This window comes from Rhamphochromis sp. 'chilingali', assembly GCF_963969265.1.
Source record: "Rhamphochromis sp. 'chilingali' genome assembly, chromosome: 3".
Lineage (NCBI taxonomy): Eukaryota > Metazoa > Chordata > Actinopteri > Cichliformes > Cichlidae > Rhamphochromis > Rhamphochromis sp. 'chilingali'.
In genome coordinates this window covers 16,882,710-16,909,773 of record NC_137931.1, presented here as the reverse complement: position 1 = coordinate 16,909,773, position 27,064 = coordinate 16,882,710, and the positions used below count along the sequence as shown (strand labels likewise).

At 40.1% G+C, this 27,064-nt stretch overlaps 1 protein-coding gene across 3 annotated transcripts in view; it reads left to right on the top strand.

Annotated features, from left to right (window-relative positions):
- The window catches only part of ncam2 (neural cell adhesion molecule 2), a 462,302-nt gene extending 436,943 nt beyond the window's left edge, over positions 1–25,359 (top strand). For all 3 annotated transcript variants that reach the window (XM_080878982.1, XM_080878984.1, XM_080878983.1), the window contains exons 16-17: positions 10,461–10,668; positions 22,180–25,359. In XM_080878982.1, the coding sequence (XP_080735108.1) occupies positions 10,461–10,668; positions 22,180–22,294 (323 nt within the window). In that variant the 3' untranslated portion in view covers positions 22,295–25,359. The remainder of the gene's footprint in view (positions 1–10,460; positions 10,669–22,179) is intronic.
- Positions 25,360–27,064: the final 1,705 nt, after the last annotated feature.

Here is a 27,064-nt window from a genome sequence, read left to right as displayed (position 1 = left end):
TTATATTGCCTTTCTGGAGTATAACTTGCACTGTTTATAATGCACGTTACGTGATTCCTTTTTTTTTTTTTTTTTTTTAAAGTGATAAATGGTTTAAAACATCTTTGTCAAGACAGTAGTGAAGGATTTAGCCAAGTTGGGAATTGTAGTCTCAAAGAAGACTAGCACTAGAGCCCTGCTCATCTTCAGGAATGGACTGAGAGGTTGAAGACTAAGAAATACTCTGTAGAAGAGACACCTTTAAACCAGACTTAAGTATGTTAAAGGCAACCTGGAGAAAGAGTATAGATACCAGAACTGCATCCTTTGGTCAGATGAGATGAAACTAGAGCTATTTGGCCACAGAGATCCTGCTTATGTTTGGAGAAAGAAGTGAGAGGAATATAACCCAAAGAACACTGCAGCCCCCACAATGAAACACTGTCTTGGAAATATTATTATTTAGTTACGCTGCTTTGGTGCATCTGGAAAAGGGAATGTCATCTTGTTGGAAGGAATAATGAAGAAAGGAGGATATGAGAAGATTTTGAAAGAAAAGGTGGTTTTAGTTTACTTGAAAAAGCTGTGTTAAAAATTCCTTGCTCTGTTTAACAGCACTTAAGAAACACTCTTTTAAAATATGAAATTTTTGTACGAGGGACTAATAACTCTAGACCAAAAAAGACTTCATTTAAACTGTAGTTAAGAAAGAAAAATGTTGGACAAAATGGAACATAGTAATTATTGCAATGCTTTGAATTTATGTCTGAGTCATGGATGGATTGAAGATACAAGGATGGAAAAATTATAATACTAGTCAGCCAATACTGGAAATTAACAGCAAAATAAAAATGTGACAACAGAAAAATTAGCCACCATTTGTTTTTTGACATCAACAAAACACTCTTAAGGAACTGTTAGCCAAAAAGTATCTCCATGTCTATGTGCTCTGCCCACAGCCAGATTGTAAATTTCAAGATAAAGTCAAATTTGTTGCCATCCTCAGTCCAAAATACAGAAGTGATGACTGCGCCAAGCACACGAGTGTTGGACTGCCTGTCTGCGTTTCTATTAGGCAGACCTCAAGTTGGAGAGAGAAAGCACAGTGATGCTGCAGTATGGCCTCATTTGCAGATACAGAAAGTGAAAATATAACCATAGACACAGAGGTAAAGATAGACTCTCTCCCCCTTTCTGCATAGTGAATGATGTTGGATATATGTCCTGTGCATCATAGTGCACCTGATTTTGGAACATCATGGGGAAGAGAAGGCACAAACATTGATTTTGGGAGTTTTCAGTTGGAGTATTATCCGGTCGATAAGTGATGACGCGACGAATCCTACTTCCGGGCCTAAAGTAGTCCGAGTTTAATATGGCTTTTGGGTTGTGAACATGTTTAATGTTATGTATTTTCTTCTATTTGATCTCAAAAAGCTCCTAAAACAGTCAGTGATCACTGTTGACCTCCCTCGGCTTTTATTACCACTAATCATTTATTTAAGCTCAGTTTTTAAAACCTTAGGATGTAACTACAGCCCGGCGCAGTATATGAATGACTAACCTCGTATTGTGGATGGATTATCTCAGTTGTTCTCCTGGCTGAAGTTTGGTCCTTTTACAGCATCCTGCCATGCGATTACATTTGTTCCTGACCACCGAGAACACTCACGTTAACTTTTATCGAGTGGAAAAAAAAGTTAGCTTGTTTATATTATGCTAACATAGCTGTGTCGCTAGCGGTCACGTAGCACATCATTATATACCAGCTAGCCAAACTTCAGTAACCCTACAAACGTCACTGTTTAGTTTTCTGTCTTCATTTATGTTGGAAGTGATAGCAGAGCTGTACGTTTTAATTTGTTTCCAAAACCCCGCAGTCAGGACATGCTATATTGTATTTAGATAGAAGCTAGCGAGCTAACTTCTGGCTAACTTCTAACTCCGTTAAATGTCATAAATTCCATTTTCATGGATGCCTGGATGTTAAACTCAATTGTTACACCTGGTAGAGCAGAACGCTGATCATTTTATTAAAGATGAAAGACTAGACAGTTTTTCAACTCTCAGTAATGCCATAGTGATCGTTTGATATATGGACCTGCAGCGGAGTTTAGGCCCAGACACGGCTAGTGACGTCAGACTTAATGACCGGATATCCAAATACAAAAAGGCAAGTGCAAACGATAGCTTTCAGATACCTTTTCTTGATGTCTAAATTGTGGGAAACATGTGCCAGAAGAGATGCCAGCATCACAGATGATAAGCATTTCTACTAGTGAAAAGTCACATCACTGCCTTTTTATTGGCACTGTAGAAAGTTCAAAGAAGATCAGAAGCAAACCTTTTTTGTTATCCAAGTAGATAACTTGGTACGTGACTCAGACGTAAAGCATGGCAGTTTTTTTTTTTGTTTCATTTGATAATGAAGCATGCCTTTGAATAAATAATAGCTTTAAATCCAATGAAAATTCCCTTTCTTAGCCAGCAAAGGGTATTTGCATCCATAGTGCAACTTCTGCCCTCAAAGCCCCGCAGGCAGTTTATCACTCTGACCTGTGGGTTATTACAGAGGATGGTTTTCACTGCTGCCGTTGCATCAGTTTGAGTGCAGGTGATCACTCAGTGCAAGGGGAAGGCAGCACTGCCCTCTATTTCCTGAAAGACCCTCCAACAGAAATGACCTCATTACTTCTCTTTACTCTGATATTATAAATCAACTATGGCAACTCTAGGTGACCAGATGAGCGTTTGTTGCACATTAGTAAAAACTGGGCATCACCAACAAATAAAACAGGAAATAGTAGTTGATCACATGTAAGCAGTAATGTGCATGTTTCTCTCTTCCCGGCATATTATTGGAAGGCATTCTAGCAGCTCTCCTGATGTGCCTTGTGGACACACATTTGTTATATTTAAATAAAGCAATTTAAAAATTTCTTACGCAGAGATCTGACCCGTTTCATATAGTAAAGGTGAAGGCTGAAAATTTTCTGTAATAAAAATTGATAGACTTTTACAGAGCCACAGCGGAGTCCCTAACCTGAAAGTGTAGTTGTAATTGTAAAAGCTTGCATTGAAAGATGAGTTTAGATACACACACAAAAATAAATAGGCATGTCCAAATCCCTTTGGGGTTGTGTCAAGGAAGAGCTTGTGATGTTAAAAAAACAAAAAAAAAAACCCCAAAAAAAACCTGCCAAATCAAATATGTGGGGTACCCGCTGTGGTGACACCTTGTGAAAAAAGGAGCAGCCGAAAGTAGCTTTGGGTTAACTGGTGACACTAAATTGGAAGTGACTATGGATCTGAAATAGATAAAGCACTTTAAGTATATTGAATAAACGGCTATATAACCATATGGCTTTGGGTAAACTGTAATCTTAAGCACTTTGAAGAGCAGGAATGAGATTATATAAATGCCAGTCGGATTCCTTTAACAACAGTTTGAACCTTTGAACGTAGCTCTAAGAGTAGAGTACCGTGCAAGTCTTGAGACATCTTTTTTTCCTGATTCGTTTTGGGATTTACGTGCAGCGATGTATTCAAATTTATGCACACATACATAGAAATGTATATAGGGGAAAAACGTTTGTACAATTCTAATGAGCTTGAAAGTCAATACTTGGTGTGACCACCTTTATTCTTCACAGTCTGAACTCTCTGGATGTTTCTGCCTTTTGTTCTGTTCTCTGTCAGCATGATCCCACACTGCTTCTGTTTTGGAGGAAGGAAGGTTCAGGGTTTCAGTAGTCATCATCATGGGCTCATCCGATTAGAATGAGAATAAGCAGTCATCAATCATTTGCAGGTTTTGTCGTTTTATTGTATAACGGGTAAAGGAAAGAAAGACACACATGGACTGCTCTCTCTAAAAAGGACAAAGTATGATTTAAGTAACTCAAAATGATACATGAACTCAGGAAACTCAAAGAGAAACTCACCTCAGCTGCCAGGGCGGAGTGAAGAAAGAGTGAGGGGTAGGTGAGTGCAGTCCTTATATAACGAGTGATAGGTGAGTGCAATTAAGGCCAAGCACCACACCCAATCAAAGGTGAGGAAAAGAAACAAGGTGCATCTGGTGAAGTGAATGTTCTAAAAGGTGAGCCTTTACAACAGCTTCAATAATGTTGAGGTCTGGGCTCTGTGGAGGCCAATCCATGACTGATGGTGTCACATAATCAAGTCCCAAATTCGTCAGTGTTGTCATACTGAATTTGGTCATTGTTTGCAAACTAATTTAAATGACCTCAGACCATACGTACAAAGCAGTGATGATGCACTGGCAGTACGCGCTGTACTAGAAAATACAAACGCACATATTTCAACTCAAAGATGAGCCTATTAAAATCACATTAAATACAATGCCTTTCTTAGGAAACAACATTTGAATCTGTAAATTGACTAATGCACTGGCAACATTTATTGAATAACACATATGAATGATATGATATGAAACTGATACCCTTTAATGCTTTCCTGATCTTATCGCTTTCATCACCATTTCTTGGCAAAAATCCCGCTCATGGAGGTTCTTCCAGTAATTGGGCTGATCGCCTTCCTGAGCTAACAGATCAGGTGCTTGTTGATATCAGTGTGGTGACGTCTTTTTCTTCTGCTCTGTTTCTCCTTCTTTTGTATTGACTTTAATGTAAGCTTTTTTTTTTTAGGCATGCTTTCACCATCATTCAATTGTCTAACTGACATGTTTTGGGTTTTTTTTATATGAAGACATTGCTCTGTGGCTATCGTCCTAAATAAGTTGTTCACGTTTTAAAATATGTTATTTTAAAATATTAATCCATTAATAATAAATTAAATGTATTATATTATATTAAATATATTATGATTTGGTTTCGCTAAAACAGTAACAGTCACTGACTCAACAAAGTTACCGTTAATTCCTGAAACATGCATTTATTTTGTGTGCAAATTAAGAACAGTTCTAATGCATGTCGGGTAGTTTTGTTTTTTTAATTTTATTGTACTTTATCATTTTTTGTTGTTGTAAGTATTTCATCTGGATTTGTTTTGCACGTTAGGACCACCATAGAGGTGTCAACTACAGCAGACACTGAGGACTCTTAATGCTGACAAGAACAGCTGATATCTCAGTTTTGATAAAAGTATTCTGAGGTATACCTTTATCCAGAAACAGCCCTATTGTGTGTGTGTGTTTCAGCACAGCTCACACTGTTCTTTTCCTAAATCACTTCAGAACCTGGGAATAAATCGAATAAAATGGCTGGAAAAACAGCTACAAGTAAACAAGCATGTAACATATCAATCCAACCTCAAACTGTCAAGCTGCTGCTAAGCACTTTAGTGTAATACTCCTTATCGGATGGAAGCCTGATATTTATGGATTTCTGTCTTTCAGGCTCAAGACTTTTTGCTGGCATCCCTTCAAAAGAAAAAAAAAAGACAATTAAAAAAAAACTTTATCGGGACACTTCGAAGTCTTGGGGGGGGGGGGGGGGGGGGGGGGGGGGTTTTATTTGTGTCATATTTGCTACATCTGCCATTTTTTTTAAACATTTAAAAAAAATCACAAAACTCTATGTATCAAATATGACACCTTAGGGATTACTGTAAATGTACAACACAGGAAAAACTCTCATAATGACATTTTTAGCCATTTGTTAACAAAAGGCAGAATAAAAGTGTTAATAAATGGATCCGGTGTTAAGGTCATGTAGCTCAGAGGTAGGGATGGGTATCTTTTAGGTTTTATCCGATAACGGTGCCAAACCGGTGCTTAAAGAATGGAGAACACAAACTTTGTCCAAAAACCTCTTATGTTTTTATTTTTAGCAGTCTGTTTTTTTCTGCAAAATGATAACCAAGTTAGCCTTTTGTGTCGATACAACATACTTCCTTTGGTTGGATCGGTCCTTAAACAGTGGAAAACGAAAACTTTGTCCAAAAACCTCTCGTGTTTAACTGTTTTTTTTTGTAAAAAGATAACAATGTTAGACTTTTCTGCAGCTATAGGGCATATATGGTATCACTCTATCAAACAAGAAGACAGCCGCATGTAACTACGATGGTGTTTGCTAGTTCACCTTACGTGCATTAATTTAATAACGTGGGTAGCCTACTCAATGTAAATTACACACAAACAACATTAAGCTACTGACCCAGAGAAGCTGCTGCTGCTGCCAACATCATCCATCCGCATTTCTGCTACACTGGCAGGCCTAGGGGCCAGGACTCTACTCTTCGGGTTCTTGGGGGATGTTGCTGACTCCGGGTCCGAGAACAGGCACCACACCCGCAGTAGATGCACACGGTGTGAGGGCTCGTAGCAAGCTATCAAATACGGTGCATTTCTCAGCTTTTAAAAAAACGCTATGTGTCGCCAGGTGTTTCATCAGATTCGAGGTGTTACCTCTTTTGCACAGTATCACCTTAAAGCACTTGTTGCAGGCTGCTGAGTTTGCATCTTTTGCTGTGAAATACAGCCAGACTTTTGACCGCTTCACCTTGGGCATTTTTAATCTGTACCTCTGCTCTTAAAGAACGTACGTACCTGGGCCCGCCTTCTATCTTTGGAAAGGTAAAATGATTGGCTAGAAGGAAAAAAGGCACCGAAATAAAGCAACGAAATGTGCACTGCTTTTCAGTCTGGTTACTACCGTTTATGTGGATACCGGTACCCATCCTTACTCAGAAGTGCCTTGAGTTTTATGACATAGACACTGTATAATGTCTATGGCCCATCGTCAAGGGAGAGCACCTAAAGCTTAAAGACACAGAGCAGACTGTGGCAGTGACAGAGTGACTGCTTTGAAAGCCTGAAGCTACAGCTGTGTGATGATGACAAACAGTTAAGTATGGCTTAAAGAATGAACTGATATTTTCTGACTTTTCTGGAATATGTGGATGCTTCCTGGGAGCTGTAGAGGTGTTGTTTACCATTTCTCAATCTGTGACTTTAGAAGCCAGTGGAACCTAGACAGACTTTCAAAAGGTGAGATATAAAACTGTAGCCCTCGGCGCAGCGAAAATATTGATTCAGTCGACAAGTTTCAAATCCCAAATCCCTCTGATTCCACGAAAATGCAAAGTTTTAATTAGAGTTCCTTTTGCCACAAGGTTCTTTGTCTGTGCCTCGCTGTGCTTTGACTCGCTGCCAGGATCCGCTGTCTGCCGTCTCAGCTCTAAGTCAAGAACAAAGTCACTGACATAAGAGTCATTTGGGTCGTGACACTGTGCGGTGCAGGAGTATTTGGGAATTCACACATTTTTTTGTTGTTTGTTTGGCTCCATACTCCACCGCACTGGATTTGAAACAGTAGTTGAGGTTGAAGTGCTCGCTCTTGGCTTTAAACGAAAGGCATTTTCAGCGAGAAGGGGACTGTATCACTGTTTTTTTTTTTGGATGGTGCAAAAAGACACTAGTATAAGGATTCCTGCATCCTCAAATATGTAAACCACAGTGTGTCGAAAACAGACCATGCCTAAATACATGCCTCTTTCCAAATTGTTTCCTTTATACATTTGGAGATCATACTCTTGAAGGACCACTTCACGGATGTTACACATGAAGTTCAGCTTCTAAAAGGCACATAGACTTCTCCACCTTCTTGTCAGCCCATTAGCACTTATCCATTTCCTGTTCCAAACGCGTCTTTATTGCTAAAAGCAAACAAGCGCTGAAGCTCCGCTGAGAGTTAAAAACCGTCCATATTCTTTCAACACTTTGTCACAGGTGTTAAACTCATGTGACAAATAATGTTTTCACATGACTCTTTCTACCTTCACTGCTTCCATTGCTTCTAGTTAATGCTGCTAAAGGTGGTTCAACAAGCTACCGAATCATTAGGTATACTTATCTGTCACTGTTCAGTCAAGCCTTAGCATGTTGCAGCGAACAAATGTCGTAGCAGGTTGGAGGGTTGGTACTTCATCAATTAGCAAGCAGGTAAATACTCTGGAGAATGAAGTGTAACGTGCTATTAAGTTGTATTGTTGAGAGAAAATGATCTGGTATTTTTAAGAGATTAAAACTCAAACTGTAAGAGTGCAGCAGCAGACAATTACTGCTAATTAAATCCACTTGATTAACTGATTATCAGCTAGTGTGATCACCTTGCTGAGGTTTGCTGGTCTGGAGCATTTAGGTTTGTGTTAACACACCACCATGATCTTCCACGGAGTTCACCCCAAGGTCAGACCATACGATGCTCAGAAAAACTGCAACTAGCCCAAGGGTGCATTTCAAAGTCTACAGGTCTCAGTTAGCATGTTGAATGTTAATGTTTGTGACAGCACAATTAGAAAAAACTGAACAAGTTTGGCTCATATGGAAGATTTGCTGTGACAAAGGTTCTCTGTAAAAAGAACATAGCATGGTGGAGGTTTGCAAACCACAAGACCTCTCAAGCAGCATCCTTTGGACAGACCAAACACAACATATCAGCATATCATTTGGACTTTTGCTGCAGTGAAGCAACTTTGTAAAGAAGAGTGGACGAAAATTCCTCCACAACCACATGAGAGACTCATCAAATCATACAGAAAACAATTACTTCTAGTTAATGCTGCTAAAGGTGGTTCAACAAGCTACCGAATCATTAGGTATACTTATCTGTCACTGTTCAGTCAAGCCTTAGCATGTTGCAGCGAACAAATGTCGTAGCAGGTTGGAGGGTTGGTACTTCATCAATTAGCAAGCAGGTAAATACTCTGGAGAATGAAGTGTAACGTGCTATTAAGTTGTATTGTTGAGAGAAAATGATCTGGTATTTTTAAGAGATTAAAACTCAAACTGCTTTCTGCCTCACAGGTTTTGACCTTTTTTTTTTAAAATTCTTGTTATCAAAGATAAACTGTTGTAGGAGCGCTATCTGGACCTTGAAATTGTTTACACTGATTAGCCTGAGGCTTTGTGCTTTCAAACAGTGTATAGTTCCCCACACAGTTTAGCGCAGATTCAATTGGATAACATCCAGAATGAGATATAAAACCATCTCCTTTTTTTCCCCTTGAAAAACCAAATGGTTCATGTGTGTAAATTCATCTTTCTATCAAACATATAACATATAGGTAGAAGGCGGCTTACACCTCCTGCGTTCAGCTTGCATTTTCTTTGGTTTGTCAGGATGCAGGAAGTCGAACAAAGCCTCCTGCAGCATTTTCCCCTTGCTCACTTATTTTTTTATTTTTAAATTGGAGGTGCCAGACTACACCACTCAGCTGCCTCTGAGTGCTTACACCTTCCCATTATTGTCTGATCTCCCTTTTTTTACTTACAGGCTACTGAACACGCAGATGAGAGCGTACCTAAGTAGAAAAGGTCATTCACTCTCACTCTTCCATCACTGATTACTTCTGGCAAGGTCCGACCTCCAGCTGTCAGCGTTGATCCTGCAGTGGATGCTCCATTTCTCAACCCCAGGATCACTTAAGGCCACAGCTCCATTCAGAGACACCCACTGGGAGCGTCTCTTTTCTGCACTACCTTCATTTTTGTATTACTTTCAAATGGAAGCAGGCCTCGCTGCTTGTACCCAACTGAGCCGAGATCTCTGCGTGTTTTTAAGAGCAGTGTGTTGACCGCTCTGAGAGAGAGCATTTACTTAATTTAATTCCCGACGTGATTCTGTTTAGTGCTGCGAGGTATAAAACAGTGGACGAAGTGGCCAGAGCATCAGTGTGTCAATGCTTAACGCGTACTCGGGCTTCAGTGCAGAGCTGAACGTGTACGCCAACCTCTGCACCTGTGTGATGTTCACATTTAGCACATGATACAGGAGGTAGATGCAAGGCCCGAGGGCAAATATGGCCGAGAAGAACTGTTTTGTTTTTGCCCTCTCTGCCAATTAAATGCTCAGTTTTACGAAGCGTTTACTGTATTCTAAGTGAAGATGAAGCCACATTTGTTACATTTCCACCTATTTTGGAGCACTATAAATCTCATTTTGTTCAATTATTTAAAATCTTTCAAACTTTCATTCAATGAACTATATATATACAGAAGAAACTTTATAAGGCAAGAACTGATTTGTTTTGGAGGAGATTTGGTGGATTTACGCTAATAATCGAGATAATTCCACCCTCCTCCGAGGATTGTGCGCATTGAGGAATTGTGGATTAGGACTTATCTGTGTGTTGGAAACCATCCAACTGGCTCTGGAGGAATTCATTGACCTTGGAGTAAAAGTTTGGTACAGCTTTATAGTTTCCCGGGGAGGAAGCTGACCTCCAGCCTCGACTCTGCGGGCGTCCAGCCTGAAGACACAGGAGTGAGAGAATGAATCCCTTCCAGCTCCACTGATCCCACACCCAATCTGACCCTAAACTCTGAACGTGTCTTAGAGAACAAGTCAGCGAACCAAATTGCTAACAGTGGTTTTATCCTTGCTGTGTGTGTGTGTGTGTGTGTGTGTGTGTGTGTGTGTGTGTGTGTGTGTGTGTGTGTGTGTGTGTGTGTGTGTGTGTGTGTGTGTGTCTGCCTGTGTGTTTCACTGCCTTAGCAGAATCCCTGTTCAGCGGTCTGGGGCTGGGGGCGGTGGTGGGCCTCGGCCTGGGAGCGCTGCTGCTGCTCCTCGTGCTGGTGGACGTCAGCTGCTTCTTCCTGCGTCACTGCGGCCTGCTCATGTGCATCACGCGCACCCTGTGCAGCAAAAAAACAGCCACCAGCGGCAAGGGCAAAGAAATCGAGGAGGGGAAGGCCGCCTATCTGTGAGTATCCCCTTTGGTTTTCTTTGCATTGTTCTTTTTTGAAACCTTTGACTGCTTCAGTCCAAGCGTTTGATTTTGTGTAGTGACAGTATCAATTTTGCCAGCTCATGCCTGAAGAGGGAACATCTGCTGTGGGTGTATCTTTATGGCTGAGGGTTATGCTTCTTCTTCTTCTCGCTGTATAATTTTTGCGCAGTAATAAATTGAAAGCCCTGAATGGGTGAATACAAGTCAATACAAAGATTTTGAGAAATTGGTATGAAAACATCTAACAGAGAACAAAAAACAGCCTTCGCATTTCTCAGAAATGAACAATAAGGCCTGCAAAAAAGGAGAAAAAAAAACAGTTTTTTTCAAGGATCTCATCCCCGAGTGACTCGCTGAGCAATAACATTAGCTGTTCATGCCATGTTCATTCCTCTTATGTATACATATATATATTTAGTCTGAATGAGAAAAGGAGATTTCTTTTTACCATTTACTGTAGGTACACCTACAACAGCCGCCCAGCCACCCTTTCAACCACAGTATGTCTTTGATTACGTCTTATTCACTTACATCAGTGCCTTTTACATGATGTGAAGCAAGTTCACCTTTTAAGTATCCATTTGCATGCGTTATGTGAGCGTGCATTCGTTACATGCATGTACAACCGTGTACATTTTGTGCTGTCACGCTTTGTTTTCAGTCTTGTGTGTGCGTGTGTGTGTGTGTGTGTACCCGCCTTTATTTCTTGCTATATGCATGCTAATAGTCCATGAGTGTTGCCACAAGCATCTCTGAAAACCATTTTCTTTGTTTTGTTTCCCCCTCATCAGACAGCATGCAATTTAGAAGCCCACCCCCGTGAAATTCATGGTACAACTGATTTTAAAAAAAATGTAGTCCCACTGTTTTATGCAGGGTGCTAACTACATCGCGGTGTCTGTGAGATAGCACAAACAGAGTCTTAGTCACTGGCCACAGCCGTGCCTGTCAGTGTGCCAGCAGTGTCTGAGATGGAGAGAGGGGGCACATGTGAGGAGGAGGTGGAGGAGGGAGGGGTTTGAGTTCTGCTGAGTCACTAATCTCGCGACACTGGAGGGCTGACTGCCTGCCTGCCCAGACAGCACACGGAATCTACAGAGCAGCAACTCACACAAGACTTTACACTCTGTCTGATGTGTGCATGTGACTAGTGTCACAGTCACATACAGTACAGCAGGATGATACAAAATAGTCCTAAAGGTAGTATAGGTCCAGGTGACGATATACAGGTACATAGTGACTGATTGTTAAAATAGAGTCAGTTGGGCAATCAGGTGATTACTGCAGCAATAGCAACACTGGATTTACGTTGTCAAAGCCATACTTCAGCAGTGTAGTATCTCACTTTCATGAGGTAGAGCAAATGACGAGAGAAAACTCCAACACGATAGAAAGAACAATCAAAAATTCTTTGTGCCTGTTTTTTCATTTACTTCAGAAAAGTCAATGTCAGTGGTTTCATGCAACTGTGTTAATTAACTGCTAAGAAATATTTCAGGTCACTTCATTCACATCATTTGCATTATTGCAATGAATAAAATACTATCTTGCTTTTCAGGTTAACTCGATGGCTTTTTCATTAAAATAACACAAATGACTCGATTAAACTTAAAAACACTCCTCTTTTAAGTAAATCCACCTACAGAGGAGTCTTTAAAACCAACAAAATTGAGATTTCAATTTTGAGTAAAAGATGAATCCTAAATTTCCTATTTTTTTGGCATCAGTGGTCATATAAATCTAAAGGTTATATTGCTGTAAATGTAATTACATGCTTGTATGAGTGTTAATCAAGCTCAGGGCTTAAACCATAGTGTTTATAGTAATAGTGTAACGTATTGTATTAAATAGAATTATTATGCCCAGTCACCACAGAATCTCGTGGTTTTCTCTTCAGACACATGCAGTTAAATGTGACTTGGATTCAGGGCATTCCCTTTTAATTGTTGAGTTTTAGCATCTGAATTAGTCCTCCTGTGTAAAACTACCCCACAGATGTTTCTGCAACCTTTTATTTTTACATCTATTTCAGTTTTTCAGTACGAGACCTGCAGCCATCGTGTGAATGTGAAAAAACCAAAAAGTACTTGTAGATTTTTATGGTGACATCAAACAGCAATGGAAAGCGAGGCTTAAAAATGAGGCTCGAACTCCAAAACACTGGAGGTATTTTGAAATGAAATCACTCCCCGTGTGGTGCCAGGGACATTAACATGGGTCTTTTCAAAAAGTTGGCACAAACAAACTTAGTTGGAGGACTTCTTGTTATCACAAATAGCTCCAAATTACCGGCAACATTTTCGGATTTCACAGGAAATGACACCCCCACACATGGATCAACACTAACATGTATATGAAATGCTGCAGTTCATAAAAATCTAGTAGAAGCAAGCAGAGAAGTCAGAATCGCTAAAAGGCAAGTGGTTGAAATTGTCATATAAACCAAGCTACTAATTCTAAACATGGACCAATCTATGATCAGCACATTGTTATTAACTTTATTTAAAACTGACAGGGCTAATCAACAGCAAGCTTAAAATTATGCCAAAAGAACACATTTTGAATGACGGTTGTGTTGATGAAGGAGGTACTTGAGTCCATCTGACAGTACCTCAGAGATTCTACAGTACTTGTTAGAAACTTTCTGGTTGTTTGAGCACTTTTGATTGTTGTCCTGTTGCAGTCCGTGTCTCTGCAGAGAGATTGGTTTCATAACTGGCAGTGAAGATGGTCATAACTTCTTTGAACTAGTGTAGCGAGAATGGAGTAAATGCCGTGGTCTGCTTTACAATGAGTCATGCCACTGAGCTGGAGACTAATAAGATAACACTTGAAATAATACAACTCCAACTGAGTTTCCAAGATGTCAATAGTGCAAGTCTGAAGGTGCTGAGGGGTAATAAGTTGTAAAGACTAGCGAAGCGTGAGCAACAGTGTCAATAATAACATCAATGGAGAGCATCTACGGTGATAAATAGCATGGGGTGAACTTCAAATTAGGAAGGTGATGAGTGGCACAGATCAGAGTGTGTGCTGGGTGTCTGTTCTGAGGATGTGAGCTGAGGAGTGTGTGGGCTGGTTTGGAACCAAGAAGAAAATCTGGAGGGTATCGTCAGTTCACTTCTGACACAGCAGATTTTTTTTTTTTGATATTCGGGGTTATAGAGACAGTTTTCCAACCTCAATGTGGTGCTGAAGGTTAGCAGAGCGACCACGCACCCAGCAGTGCAGGGTTATTTTGAAGTTGGAGCTAGGCTAGTGGACAAACGCACGACAGAGAGTGTGTGGGTGTCTTTCTGTTATGAATCTGCGGCACACACTGGGCTGCATAGCTGCTTCAGGGAAAGTTGAAAGACTCAAGTAGTACTGTTGACTTCAAAAGTCCTCACTTCCAGTTTCAGTCTTAAGTTCTTAACAGTGTGCTGAGATATCAATGGGACCCATATAGAGATAGAAGAGAATTGGTACACCTAATGGACCTCTAGTCTGTAGCATCAAGTCAAATGTGACTCCAGCTATACTGTTTAACCCCTTACGACCTTAAAAAGTCACTATTCAGGCAAAAGACAGAAAAAGTAAATACATGTTTATGCAGGGAAACTTAAATTGATTCATATTCTTTCTACCTGCATTTAATTTGGATTCTGTGTTCATTTTTTTTTTCTTTCTGGAAGTTTTTTTTCCCTTCCTAATATTCATTGCTTGTCATAGTTGTGCAGCCAGCTCCAGTCCCATCCTGTCAGTCAGTGAACCAGAAATAGATTTGTGCCCCTGTCGGGCTCTCCAGTAACCTGCTGGCAAGAAACCCAGAAGAACAGTTTGGTATTGACGTTTAATACAAAACAACAGCTGCTGATAATCTTTTACCCAGAGACAAAAAGTCAGTGTTGAGTAAAGCTGATGATATGTCACAGTGACATTTTAACCGTTGAGGTGGCGCAGGAGGGGCGTCTGGTGAAGTCTGTTGTTTATTCAGGCTTAAGAAGTTTGAGTAGAGGCTCAGTGATAGATCTGGCTTGGAGTCGATAGACTTTTGAAAGTGTTTATATATACCTGATGACTCACGGCAGGAAATATAAAACAGAATGGAAGATTACAGTTAAGGCCATGGCAGCCTGGGGATGGAGCAAGAAAGAATTTCTACAGAAGTGTCAGTCACTAAAGAAAAATCTGTTTGAGATGCCAGTCAGCCGTGTTGTTCATGATGACTTCCTGTCCACTAACAACATGGAGTACTAAACCAATGGCGTAAAAAGAAGGTCAGAGTGTTTTATTTGCCCCTGTTGACGTCACACGAATCCCAAATGAAGTCTGAACACACTTCGTTCCTACTAGTGTCCTATAATTGAAGCAGGTAGATAAAAACCTAAAGTTAGCAATTACTGGGACTGTTGTAATGCTATGCTAGTTCGTCCCCTCCCATACGTATAATGTGATAAGCAATGCAATGAAAAACTTGGTTTGACGCTATCTTAAATTTTTCCAGCTGGACACTGGCAGTCCAAGCAAAGACAACAAAAGCAACCTCGAACCCCACATACTGTGCATGTGCACACGTACTCTTAAGAAAAGAAAAAAAAAGCTGATTATTTTTGTTTGAATTAAACAAAAAGTGGGGGGCTAAAGGACCTAAACGAAATAACCAGTTGAAAGACACTTTGAAATCTGTAAATGCAAAGAGATGCAAAAAAAAAAAAAGTCAGCATCAGGGGACTAGCTTACCTAGCGTCAGCTCAGAGGTACCATGTTAGCCTAGAAATTTGTCAGACATGTTAATGGTTCCACAGTGCTTAGCATCGACCATACAAAGCCTAAAATCTTAAGGGCACGACAAAATTATCAAAATAAAAAAGGCAAATTCACTGAAAAATCACCAGAAATAGCTTCTGAGTTCTAAAGCTATGACTTTGGTGACACCTTAAGTCATTAATAATATCTAATATAGCAAAACAAGAGGAACAAATGAAAGTATAACTATATTTTGCATATGTAAATTTAACTTTGTTTAGCTGAAGGATACTGCATTAGAGAAAGTGAAGTTAAAGGTAAAGTGAATTAATCAAAGAAGAATTATTGTTACTACATTTGCTGTCATTCAAGAATATACCAGGAGTCCTAGTCTAATTAGCTCTTCACCATGTTTTTCCATAATGTATTGTTCAGCGCAAGCACATTCATTTTTCTCCCTTTGTTTTCCTGTTTCAATAAAATTAAACATCATTACAGGGATTCGGAGCCTCTTGATTCTCCAATTTTTTTTGAAAGACAAGACAGTCTGTGCTATTGACATGTAGAGAGCACATAAATTTCAAATTCTGGAGCAGCAGACTGAGGTGGATGACATTTAATTAAGTGTGAGCTCACAGTACTCTTAACTCCAGAGCAAACAGAAATCTGCTTGTCTCGAGAAGCTAAAAGGCTTTGGCTGGAGCATACCTGACCGTGTAAAAATGAGAAAAAGGACATATATCTGTCTGGTCTTCGTTTCCCTACATTCTTACTCCACAGTCGTGTAAACAAGCTCATTTCTACATCAGGTCAGGGAACAAGGCGTCTGATCCACATGTAAACAGCCAAATTGTCCATCAGCAGCTCCGTCAAAGTGCCTTTGACAAAGACTTCCACTTCTAAATTCACAGTAAGATCCCGGATGCCAACTCTAAAACAAAAAAAAAATGTTTGCTGGAAAAAAATATATATACGTGTATAGATTTTGATAAGGGTGTAAACAAACTCTCCAGGCACATACCGCAGCTAAGACTGCAAGCCACCTAATTTATCACAGTGAAAAAGCAAAGATTGTAGCCTGCCTTCATGGCCTGCCATAGATGGCAATGTGCTTAATTAATGTCTGCAGAGGAAAGAACAAGTCGCCCCTGCTGCGCTTTGGTGTCACTTAGAAGCTTACAGATTACAAATACGTATCTGCATACGCACTCTGATATCACGCATATCTTCACACATATCTTCACACAGCTGCTGGCTCTCGCAGCATAATCAGAGGTTTGTCAAGACCCAGTAGCATTGCTGTTTGCCTTGTGTGCCAAACAATGTTTTGAATTGAACTTCTGATGGTGTGTGCATATTTTTGGACAAACAAGCAGTATATGCACATGAGATAGTATGTTCACAGTGATGAAAAATGACTCCAAATGGCTCTATTTTTTTTTAGCATTTGGAGAAAAACTATCTACACAATTTTTGCTTTTAACTGTGGCCACAATGTTAAATACTGCACAAGCAAAGATATCTCGAGATCCTTGTGCCAAACAGATTTGTGTCATAGTGCTGTTGTGATAGAGGAAAATGTAACCCAACCAAGGAAAAGGGTAGGTTTACAAGATGGTAGAGACTTTGAAGCTGTATGGTTTGGAAATGTAGGCAGGAGGCTGCGCTGTAGGTAGCAGAGCTGAACATTTTCATTGGGAGTGACCAGCATGGACAAGATTAGAACGGAGTCAGAGGGACAGCTCAGATTAAGCAGTTTGGAGACAAAGGCTGAGATGGTTTGGACATGTGCAGAGGAGGGAAGATGAAGCTCCCAGCCAGGAGGAAAAGAGGAAGATCTCAGAGAAGTTTCATGGATATAGGGAAGGAGGACATGCAGAGGATTGGTGTGAAAGAGAAGGATGCTGAGGATAGAGTGAGATGGAGACAGATGATCTGCTGTGGTGACTCTTGAAGGCAGCAGCCAAAAGACAGCCCCCCCCCCAAAAAAAAATAAATAAATAAATAAATAAATAAAAATTAAAGAAGCCCTTATGAGCAAACACTTGGCAACAGTGGGAAGGAAAAACTCCCTTTTAGAAGGAAGAAACCTCCAGAAGAACCAGGGTCAGGGAGAGTCAGCCATCTGCTGCAACCAGTTGGGGCTACGGCAGATGTATGACTGCAATTTTTTATAATTTGAATCAACATATAGCATGCGAAATATTGCTTTCTCATCACACAGAGCCCCATCAATAATTATTAACGCCAACCTCAAGTAGTTCTAGAAGTTCTAGTAGTTTTATGTTTTTCATTGCACTTTTTTTGACCATTTGAATAACTAAAACGGTACAACTATGTTAAGGAGTTTATCAAATTGCAGAGAAGGCAAAGAGCATGCCGTATGCCAACTGCAGACGCTTTAACAGTTACAGTTGCCTCTCCAATATTTTTTTGATATAATTTCTTCTTCTTTTTTTTTTCTTTTTCTTCCAAACTGTACTGATACTTTGCTTCAGTAAATGGATTCGGGATTGTTTTGATTTTGCCTCCTCACTGAAGAAACAGGAAACGTCGCACAGCAAGAGCCTTCGCAGAACTTGAGGAAACCTCCCCATCTGAGTATAAGTCAAATCTAGGTTTGCATGGAGCTAATGAGACATGAAATTGGCTTCACTGTGCAGGAACTTTTACATCCACCAATCAACCAAAGGGGGAACCCCCCTCTGGCCAGTTGCAATATTTGGGCTTATTAGGTACAGTATCATGCAGGGTTACTGTTTTACGTTCATGATCTCGCTCACTGAAGAACTCTCCCGGAGCTTGGTAAAACGTCCAGCATGGCAATTTGAGGGTGATTTTGTGTTGATGTAGAGTGCCTTTTAAAATTGACAATTTAGTCGAGGAAATTCAGCGTTTACACAGTGAAAACATCCAGTAATGGGAATAATAAAAGTGTCCACTGATGCACTAGATGAGATATCTCAGACCTTTGAAGAAAGAAACAATGCAAAAAATTGAATTATTTAGTTAAATGAATACATTTCAATGACAGCAGGGATGACTGATTCATATGCAATGTTTTATTAAATGTCAATAGCTGTATAAGAACTGCATTAGTAAAACAACAAGCTGTTTCGGTCAACCCCTGCTAGCTGCAGGTTCGTGTTTATTTAGAGAGTCGTGTCAGCCTCGAATTAAGTATTCTTTCAAAGGAGAAGTTCTGCTCCAAGAATTAATGTATGAGTCATCCGGGAAATGTTTATCATGTGGATATATCTACCATTAACACTAATAAAAAAGATTTTTAAAAAGCTCTAAAAAATCCAAATGATTTTTTTTATACTCAAAAGACAATATAGAGCTTTTCATTTAGAACCTTCATTTGACAGATTGTTTATGTCTCTGAGTCATGACAGACTAGCAGCGGCAAAATAAAAAGTGGAACCGCTTCATGAACTCCGGAAAATGAGAATCTTTAAGGTCAAGTGTTATTAATACTGGCCTGGTACAGGTCTATAATACCTTTCTTTGTTTGTGACTTAACCCCCCCCCCTTCTTTTTTCCCTCAACGTCTTGATAGAACTGGAGAAATACGCATTGAATGAAGCGCATATTAGGAGCAAGAGGACTCTGACAATGTGAATCAATGTAAAAGCCAAAGTTCCTTATTGATCTCCTTATTAAACTTGTCTTACTTCCAAGAGGCGCAGGGTAAAAGAAAGGGCTGTGTAGCAGGAAGAGATGCAACTCAGTGCCACGTTCGCTTTGCATTTTCTGTAATTGTCATCTGTTTTCTCATTCTTTCTTTTATTTTTGTTTATTTACTTTATTTTGTTCTCTCTCTCTTTTTTTTTTTTTTTTTGGTTGTTTGGTGTAGGCGCAAGCTACCGCTGAGAGTAAAATTGCATTTAGACATCCCTTGCTGAAATTTCAGAGCAGGGTTTTTATTCCCCAAAATGAAATGACAAAAGACAGACGCCTGTTTGATTTTACATGGGTAGCCCCCCCGTGGTTCGTATTTTTTCGGTGAATGTGTCCCTGTTGGTTTGTCAATAAGTGGTTTTTGGTTAGGCTTTAGTGTTTTAGAGGCTAAGATGAGGAGATTTGACACTGCTGATAGATATTTCTTTGAAATGTCTGTCCTCCTGGCATATGAACACATCAAAGGATACTAATTCGATTGACAGAGTGCACATAATGGCAAGAAGCCACCTGTAATGGCGCAGAAGGGGGAATAATATAGCTTTTTTCTAATAGCTACTCCCTAGTTATGGGTCATTTTGCATGTTTGAATTTGTGCAAGTCAAATTAGAATAGAAATGTGGGTCATTACAACAAAAGATATTAGAAAATGCTACTTTTTAGGTCTCATTATGTTGCAGCATTACTTTATTCTGACCCACTGCCTGTATTAACCGCACTTGGATAAAGCCAGATCAGCCAAATGCAGATGAAAGCTCTCATATATCATATTGCTTGAAGCACAAGCTGGTTGGATTTTCATCATACTGATGCATATTAGCATAAAGATAAAGCTGTGATGTCCTTCTGCTGCATTACTCAAAACAAAACTCGTGGAAGATTAGATGAACAAGCGTGCCTGAAACAGGGCTGTGAGTAAGTCAAATAGCCCGTGCCTATTTCCTTTTCTATCCGTCTCAAAATGAGTCAGACTTGCACCATATTGAAGATGTGCGAGCTCTGAAGTTATTGCAGTCCAAAAAAGTTGATCCTGTTCATCTGGACGTAGGGTTTTCAGTGGGAGAAATGTTTCCTCGCTCATCCAAGTGACTTCTTCAGTCTCAGCTGAATGCCAGTTTCCCCAACTTTAAGGTTGAGTGTGCAGCACCTTCAAGCTCTGGCGACTCATTTTTAAGCTGCAGATTTGCAGTGGTCTTGGTAGAATGGTGGTTATTAATGAAATGAACTCGCTGTATCTTTGTTTATAAATTTATAATAAAAAAAAATTATGAACTTTGTCTCCTTCAGTCTTGCATAAGCGAGTATAACACCTTTGTGTAGTGGAAAACTGACTGACTCAATCTTATTGTTGGTTTATCCCTGTCTTAATGCACCAGTGTCGATGTAAAGATGGCAGACTAAGTGGTCTCAGACTTTGTCCCTATCTTTAAAGCAAATGTTTCAGACGCAGGGAGATGACAAGTTGTATTCCATCATTAGTTGCAAGTGGTTGCTGACATATGTGAATGTGATTGCCACATATCCATTTACGCCGGCCTAAAGACTAGTCACTGAGAAGCTGGCATCCACCAGGTTGCTATAGAAGAGTATGTATTCCGTTTGGCAAATGGTTTCTGGATTTACCGAGTCATGAGCAATGATTTTGTTCACCAACAGGTTGCAAGGAAGATGACAACTTGGTTGCAAACACTAGCAAGTGGTAGCAAGAATGTGAAAGTGAAACCAGAGAGCTTTTGCTTTCACAGTAAAAGTTGCCCCTTCTGAAATATGTTGGATGTGGCAATACGGCACATTTTCTGCTTTACTGGAGAACGTTCCCCACTTCCAGTTTGTGTCACACCTTTTCAAGTTTGATAACAGCTTTGAGATTAAAATGCAAAGTGCGAATGACAGTGGCAATCTACTTGGGGCCAAAGAAATTGCACTGAAGTTTTTGGTGCAGCAAACTCTTTGCAACCAGTTTTGTCCAAGGCGCATCAGCCAGCAACCTCCTGCGGTTACTTGCAACCGTTTGGGTAATACATATTATTTACTTGGGACTATTTGTCAGATGGTCACTGATCTGGCTGTAGACCTGTGTAACTCTGGTGTTATAGGGTTCATCTTAGGCCTAGCCAAAGCCACATTTCCTGCTGTATGTGCAATATGGGGTTGAGGCTTACATGTGGTGTTTTTTGGGAGGAATGTCAGTCAGAAAAAGTATGCCATTAGGGAGGGGAAACCTAAAGAAATTGACTTGTTAGAAACAGCGTAAGATAATAAGGATTTTTAATAATAACGTAAAAGAAAATTTGGGTTCTAAATAAGGATAACAGAATGATTATGCTGAATAAAATTAATTTCAATCAGTGCCATTCTTTTAAAGTATTCTTTCAGGACCAAAGCAAATCGATCGATCTACATTGCTATTCCTGAACATACATAGTATGGCTTAGTTGGGAATAGATGAACTATCACAGATTGCTGAAACCAACAAATACTTTAGCGTCTATGTACCATATGTGTGCACTGATTTCTTTAAAAACGGAAGTGGATGCCATTCATCCTTGGTGAACAGATGGAGAAAGTCCTGTAAAAAGCCTGCTAAGTCACGTTGCTTATAATTATTCATGTCTCATCTCCATCCTCATCAGACATCTAGAGCACTGAAAACAAACACAAGCTGACAAATTGATCAGCTCTCCAACCATCCAGACCAAACACAGGCAAAATAGGAATAATTTGGCTTTCTCTAACCCCTTGTGAAGCCCCGTGGAGGCTGTTATATTTAATATTCCTGCTGCCTTTTCTCTTCAATTAAATTTAGCTTTATTAATCCCAAAGGAGGCAATTCATTCACACACCGAAAGGTCTATAAGGTGGAGTTCAATGCTGTTAGGCACACATTTTTTGAAGAATACCATTAAGCCTAAACTCTCTTACAGCAGTAATTCAGCTCTGCTTTATGTACAATTTATTGTGCGTCTGTTCACAATAATGGTATGTATGCTTTAAGTTCTTGTAATGACCAAGCTTTGAAATGCACAAACTGCGTATTTCACTTCCACGTTGTGCATTTCTGTGTCTCTGCAGGAAGCTACCGCTGAAGGAAGAAAATGGAAGAGAGGTTCTCAAGCCGGATACGATTGAAATCAAAGTGCACAGTGACAACAGCATCCACACAAAGCCCGACGACAGCAAAGCGTAAAAGGGTCGGTCCTCCCGCCGCCAAAAGAACATTCGGATCACAAGACCAAAACCCAGAGAAACTACAACACTGGAAAATAGTGGAGTAAAATACCATATCTGTTTATAGCAATGCCCCAGAGAAAGGCATGTGTAAATACAAAAAATAATAGAGAGAAAATAGAAAGGAAGAAAGTGTCAACCTTTTAGACACCCTGAGTGATTAATGTATCATGTTCTTACAAACATGGCATCAGTGGAAAGCTCTTGTTGATCAATGATTGTATATTATTTTCTGCCTTAAGTATTATTTCTCAGATTCTGGGGTTTTTTTTTTTTGTTTGTTTATTTGTCTGTTTTACACCCCACATGGGATTTTCATGCAGTTGAAAGGTGTTTCTAGCACTCTCCTCTTTGATGTCTCTCAAAAAAGACAATCACCAGCGGAGGCATAAGCTGGTACGCTGGTGTGCCCCAAATATCTCAATGCTAATGCTTTTTTTTGTCTTTGTAAGAGCAATGCATGGGCTGACCTTCACTGCAGGATGTCACAGTGATTTAAGCCTGTTTCCATGCCTGAGTGTTACTCTACAACATCCTTTTTATGCCTGTGATAGCCAAGCTAGGTGCCTAGCTTACAAAGACAAATTCTCAGTTATTGTACTTTAAGCTAGCAGGCTTCGCTAGCATTTCTACCTGAAACAATATTAATTTTTTCCAGAAGACTTTAGGCCTAATATTTGGTTTGGTTTGATTTCAGAAGGGCTTTTGCGACTCTTTATAAGTACTCAACAGTATCCAAAAATCACAAGAAGGAAGAGTGTGTTGCAGTCTATGAAGTATACAGTACAAAAACCACACATGTGCATTGATGTCACTGTTAGCAAAGCCTTTAAATTGACGCCGAATATTGTTGGCGCTCTTCAGGCGTCTCACTCTCTAACAATGTGCGCATAAGAATGTTTTATTCATCAGCTGCATACACCGTAATGTGTCGTATATTGTTGCCAGAGGTTAGCCGCACTGCAAGTCAATTTACACTTTGGTATACAATGAGTAATGAAAAAATTATGTTAATGTGTTGAAAGGCGTCCCCGTGAGTGCCCTGACCAGTAATCTTTGCTATCTGTAAAAGCAGAAGTAGCAGCAAGGTACCACTCAAGGCATGGGAACAAAAGAGAAAAGGTATGCTCGAGAGAAATAAATCAACATTTACGTCATGTCTGTTTTAAATGATAAACTTTGGTTTCTTTGATTATTCTTGCCTCAGATTGGCCTCTGATGCCGTTTTTCTTTCTTTGGTCTGGTCACTATTCTCTCTGATGTTGTCACGTGTTGTACATAGATGAAAAAAAAAGAGTATTTTACAAAGCTTTTATGTAAATATACCCTAAAGGATGTGTCCTTTTTTCCAAATGCAAAAGGCTTGGCTTTTTCTTTTCTTTTTTTTGTGAACACTCCTTGGATGAAAAGCTGTTGGCTGTTTTTTTTTTCTTTTCTTCTTCTTTTTTTTTCCTTCTCTTGTGTTTTGGTCCAAAGTTCAGTGATGGTGTAATATTGTTTTTTCCTAGTCATTTGCTTTCCCTTAAGAAAAACCCATGTCCTGAGGCTATTTCACAGCATTTCAATGGAGGCAGTAATTACGGCATTAGTGTGCCTTCTCTTTTTTTTTTCTTTTTTTTTTAAACCCCCCCTTTTGTGGCCCAAAGTCGCTGTAGCAGTGTAGACCAACAAATGAACTTTTGATCACAGCTTAGCTGCTTTGTGCCACAGAATGTGTCATAAGATTGAATTGTATTGTGATGCTGTGGTTTCTGGGAAACGTAGTCATAGGGTTGTGGGTTCTAATCACCGACACTGGACAGGAACGGACGTGTGCAACTACCTAGTACAACTAGATGTCAGGTCGAGGCTGTTGAGTGGTCTGATGGCATCACATGAATCATTACATGACTGTGTGTGTGCGCATGTATGTGTGCATACATCCATGGGTAACTACACTCGTCTACATGAATCAGGTTGCATGTATGTCCGCTGAATGTATCTGCACGTACTGTAAGTTAATCCATTTGTATGTTTGCGAGGATGTGTTCCCATTTTTACTGTTTTTTTGTTTTTTTTCAATTTTCCACAATAAGAGTCTCCAGATTCCAAACCTTACACTACATTAAAGAGTTAAGTGCTATTCTGGCATTTATTATATTTATTTTTTAATGTTGTTACCTATTTATAATAAAGTGCGAGTACACTTTCCATCTCCATGGTGCACCATGTGGCAAGCGAAGGTGATGATGCGAAGGTGATGATGACCACATGCCAAGTGTGAATGTCAGAGTGCTCTAAGTGCATGGAGTGTTTCCTTTTTAAAACATTTTTTTAAACCGTGGTGCGAGTTGGCGAGAGCTCTCACGCCGAGTTCCGGGGTGTGCTCTGATAGTTAAAACCTGATTATGTAGCTCTCGACAGTGATTAATTCCCTAGGCTGCAGCACTCCTTCCATGTGTCTGCCAGCCCCCCTCCTGTCCTCCCCACCTGCCCCCCTCTCCACCACTGTTCCCTGCCTCTCAGACTCCACTGGTTTTTATCTCAGACTTACGTAGTGCTGGCTTTGTTTTCTCACAGCGAGCCCTTGTACCTGCATATCTCTAAAGGATGGTCCTGCCATGGAGTGGTTCCGCTGCCTGTTACGATCACTGTAAATATGGGAGCACAGTGCCTGGGGGCTATACGATTTGTACATGTTCTTTTGTATTTGAATATAAGTCTAACCCCCCACCCCCCCACCCCTGTCCTTCTTCTCCTCTGGTCCCTCCTCTCCTCCCCTCTCTCGTCCTCCTTTCCTCTCTGTCTCCTCCATCATCCATCAGCCCTTTTTTCTGTAAAAGGGGGGTTAAAAAAACAGGTGTGTTTGAGCTCAGTGTACAGTATGTGTCCTCTTTGTCCCCATGCTCCCCGTGTCCCTTGGACTGTCCCCGCTGAGTGTGCTTTGTGCAGGAGGTGGGAACTATTGATGTCTCTCTGTACGTACCTGTGGAACACTTGTGACTCCTATCATTGGCCGCTGTAAATAAACATGTCCTGGTAGAAGACAGCGAGACGTTGTCGTTCCTGATCTCACTTTTTTCTTTCTACCGACTTTCCATCTTATATGTGGGTGTGCAAAAAAGCTTTAAAAGCAAACATTTTTATTTATACAGTAGTTTATCCCTTTAGCCCACAAAGCCACAGGTAAGTTTAGCATAATGAAAAGGTCATGTTTCAAAACTAGCACCTCCAAGGCTTAAATGAAAAGTTGTAGGCCGGCCTTTGTGAAAATCATTTTAAACCAGTTTCAAATGTTATTATGATACGTTAGCATATACACTCACTGGTCACTGTATTAGGTACACCTGTTCAACTGCTTGTTAATACAAATATCTAATCAGCCAATCACATGGCAGCAGATCGGTGCATTTAGGCATGTAAACAAGGTACAGATAATCTGCTGAAGTTAAAACAAAGCATCAGAATGGGAAAGAAAGGTGATTTAAGTGACTTTAATCTTGACACAGTTGTTTTTGCCAGACAGCTGTGAGTGTTTCTGAGTGTCTCAAAAAATGCTGATCCACTGGCGCAACCATCTCTAGCGTTTACAAAGAAGGCTTTGATAATGAAATTACCCAGTAAGCAGCAGTTCTCTCCTGACAAAGATGTCTTGTTAATGTTCACACTGGCTCATCATAACTCAACAAAAGAAGATTGGAAAACGTTGCCTCATCTGATGAGTCTCAGTTTCTGCTGTTACATTTGGTCTGGTGAGCATTTGGCATAAACAAGGCAAGGCAAGTTTATTCGTATAGCACAATTCAACAACAAGGTGATTCAAAGTGCTTTACAGAGACATTAGAAACAAAAACAAATAAAAAGCATGATTTAAAATTGATTAAAACAAGCAAACAAACTAACTAACTAATTAACAAACAAACAAACAAAACAGTATATAAAATCAAAACAGATAAAATCAGAACAGTAGATAAAATCAATAGTTAAAATGTAAGTTTTGAAATTTAAGCTTAAGTGCGGATTTGGTGCTTTATTCAAATGCAGCTGAGAACAGGTGAGTCTTCAAACTGGATTTAAATAAACTGAGTGTTTCAGCTGATCTGAGGCTTTCTGGGAGTTTGTTTCAGATATAAGGAGCATAAAAGCTGAATGCAGCTTCTCCGTGTCTGGTTCTGACTCTGGGAACTGATAAAAGACCGGATCCAGATGACCTGAGAGATCTGGAAGGTTCATACTGGGTCAGGAGGTCACTGATGTATTTTGGTCCTAAACCATTCAGAGCTTTATAGACCAGCATCAGAACTTTAAAGTCTATCCTCTGACGCACAGGCAGCCAGTGTAAAGACCTCAGAGCTGGACTGATGTGGTCCACTTTTTTGGTCTTAGTGAGGACTCGAGCAGCAGAGTTCTGAATGAGCTGTAGTTGTCTGACTGATTTTTTAGGTAGACCTGTAAAGATGCTGTTACAGTAATCAAGCCTACTAAAGATGAATGCATGGACTAGTTTTTCCAGGTCCTGTTGAGACATAATAATAATAATAATAATGGATACTTTATTGATCCCCATGGGGAAATTACTTGTTTTTCTCTGCATTTGACCCATTCACTCAGTGAAGCAGTGGGCAGCCCACTAAGCAGGCGCCCGGGGAGCAGTGTGTAGGGACGGTACCTTGCTCAGGGGTACCTCAGGGTAGCCGTTAAGTGGATTCGAACCGCCGACCTTCCGATCATGGGGCGACCACTTTACCTA